The sequence below is a fragment of the Sinocyclocheilus grahami genome, unplaced genomic scaffold, assembly GCF_001515645.1.
Source record: "Sinocyclocheilus grahami isolate Dianchi unplaced genomic scaffold, SAMN03320097.WGS_v1.1 scaffold39115.1, whole genome shotgun sequence".
In the NCBI taxonomy this organism is placed as follows: domain Eukaryota; kingdom Metazoa; phylum Chordata; class Actinopteri; order Cypriniformes; family Cyprinidae; genus Sinocyclocheilus; species Sinocyclocheilus grahami.
In genome coordinates, this window is record NW_015523412.1 from 1 (window position 1) to 1,300 (window position 1,300).

Consider the following 1,300-nt stretch of genomic DNA (forward strand, 5'->3'; position numbering starts at 1 on the left):
GTGTGTGTGTGTGTGTGTGTGTGTTGGTGATCTAAAGTGTCAATCATCAAGGCCGTCCCCTCATTAGAGTTTAGGATCAGTCTGTCATATAGACTCTCTGAGACAACACACACACACACACACACACACGCACACGCACGCGCACACGCTCACACACATATGTCTGGTTTGCTATCCTTGTGGGGACTCTCCATAGACGTAATGGTTTTTATACTGTACAGACCGTATATTCTATTGCCCTACACCAACCCTACCCCTAAACCTACCCCTCACAGGAGACTTTGTGCATTTTTAGATTTTCAAAAAACTTCATTCTATGATTTATAAGCTTTTATACCCGTGGGGACTACAATTTAGGTCCCCACCGTGACACGAGTCCCCATGAGTCTGTGTGTAGTCAGGTTTAAGTCCCCACCAGGATATATAAACCAGGACACACACACACACACACACACACACTCACACACACAATAATGCATTCCATGAATAGTTTGGCAAAAGTTTTCAGGAAACTCAGTTGATTTGATTTCAATGCAAAATCAAGTTATGCTTTTTTAATTTTCAAAGATGTTGTGGATTGTTTTGATATGAATCTAATTGTCTCGTGTCTCTTCTGTTTTCTGAATCCGGCTGACAGCCGTCCGGACCACAGAGAGAGCAGCTTTATCTCCGAACTCCTTCTCATGGTGCTCCAGCAGAATCCCCTACAACACACACACATGAGATCACAGAACAGCTATAACATCATTCACTCGATCATCCTGACCACATGCCAGGAGCCTCATCAGCCATAAAAGCCAAAAAACATATTTTTTATATGTTTGGACATTTTAAAATCATGTACCATGAAGATGTTTGTTGTACATTACCTGATTCTCTGGTCCAATCACATAAAGGCCTCCTAAAACAAACCCCTCCCCCTTCCTGTTGCCATGGTAACCTCTCCTCCACACCTGCAGCAGGTTCCTCCAAACCCCAAAGCGAGCGAATCCCAAACTCCTCATCGTCCTCCGCTTCACACCATAGAAACTCATCTGAAACAGCCAAGAAATCTGTATTTATTTATTTTATGTTATACTTTACAATAATATAATAACATCTTGAAACACTGCTTGACCAGTCAAATTAAACCAGAATTAAATAGTGGTTATTTATGCACTCATTTATTTATTTTAAAGATATTTTACAATAACATAACAATGGTACTGGTGACCCATGACCCCATATACAGCCATTCATTCTCTTTTTTAATAATTTAATATCATGTCAGCAGCCACAGTAATTTTCATAGTGAGAAATA

At 40.4% G+C, this 1,300-nt stretch overlaps 1 protein-coding gene across 1 annotated transcript; it reads right to left on the reverse strand.

Moving 5' to 3' along the window:
• Nucleotides 1–579: 579 nt before the first annotated feature.
• On the reverse strand, nt 580–1,008 carry LOC107580656 (redox-regulatory protein FAM213A-like). Its single transcript, XM_016266329.1, has 2 exons — nt 870–1,008; nt 580–704 (listed from the first exon to the last, which is right to left on the reverse strand). Exons 1-2 carry the CDS (start codon nt 1,002–1,004, stop codon nt 594–596), a joined length of 246 nt encoding a protein of 81 aa, XP_016121815.1. The 5' UTR covers nt 1,005–1,008; the 3' UTR covers nt 580–593.
• Between the last annotated feature and the right edge of the window lie 292 nt (nt 1,009–1,300).

Bases quoted from the DNA above. Each gene is read 5' to 3' on its own strand.
- LOC107580656 (XM_016266329.1), bottom strand. From the start codon at position 1,004: ATGAGGAGTTTGGGATTCGCTCGCTTTGGGGTTTGGAGGAACCTGCTG. The intron at 705-869 runs GTAATGTACAAC...TGTGTGTTGTAG, and splicing joins TGATTGGACCAGAGAATCAG to GGGATTCTGCTGGAGCACCA.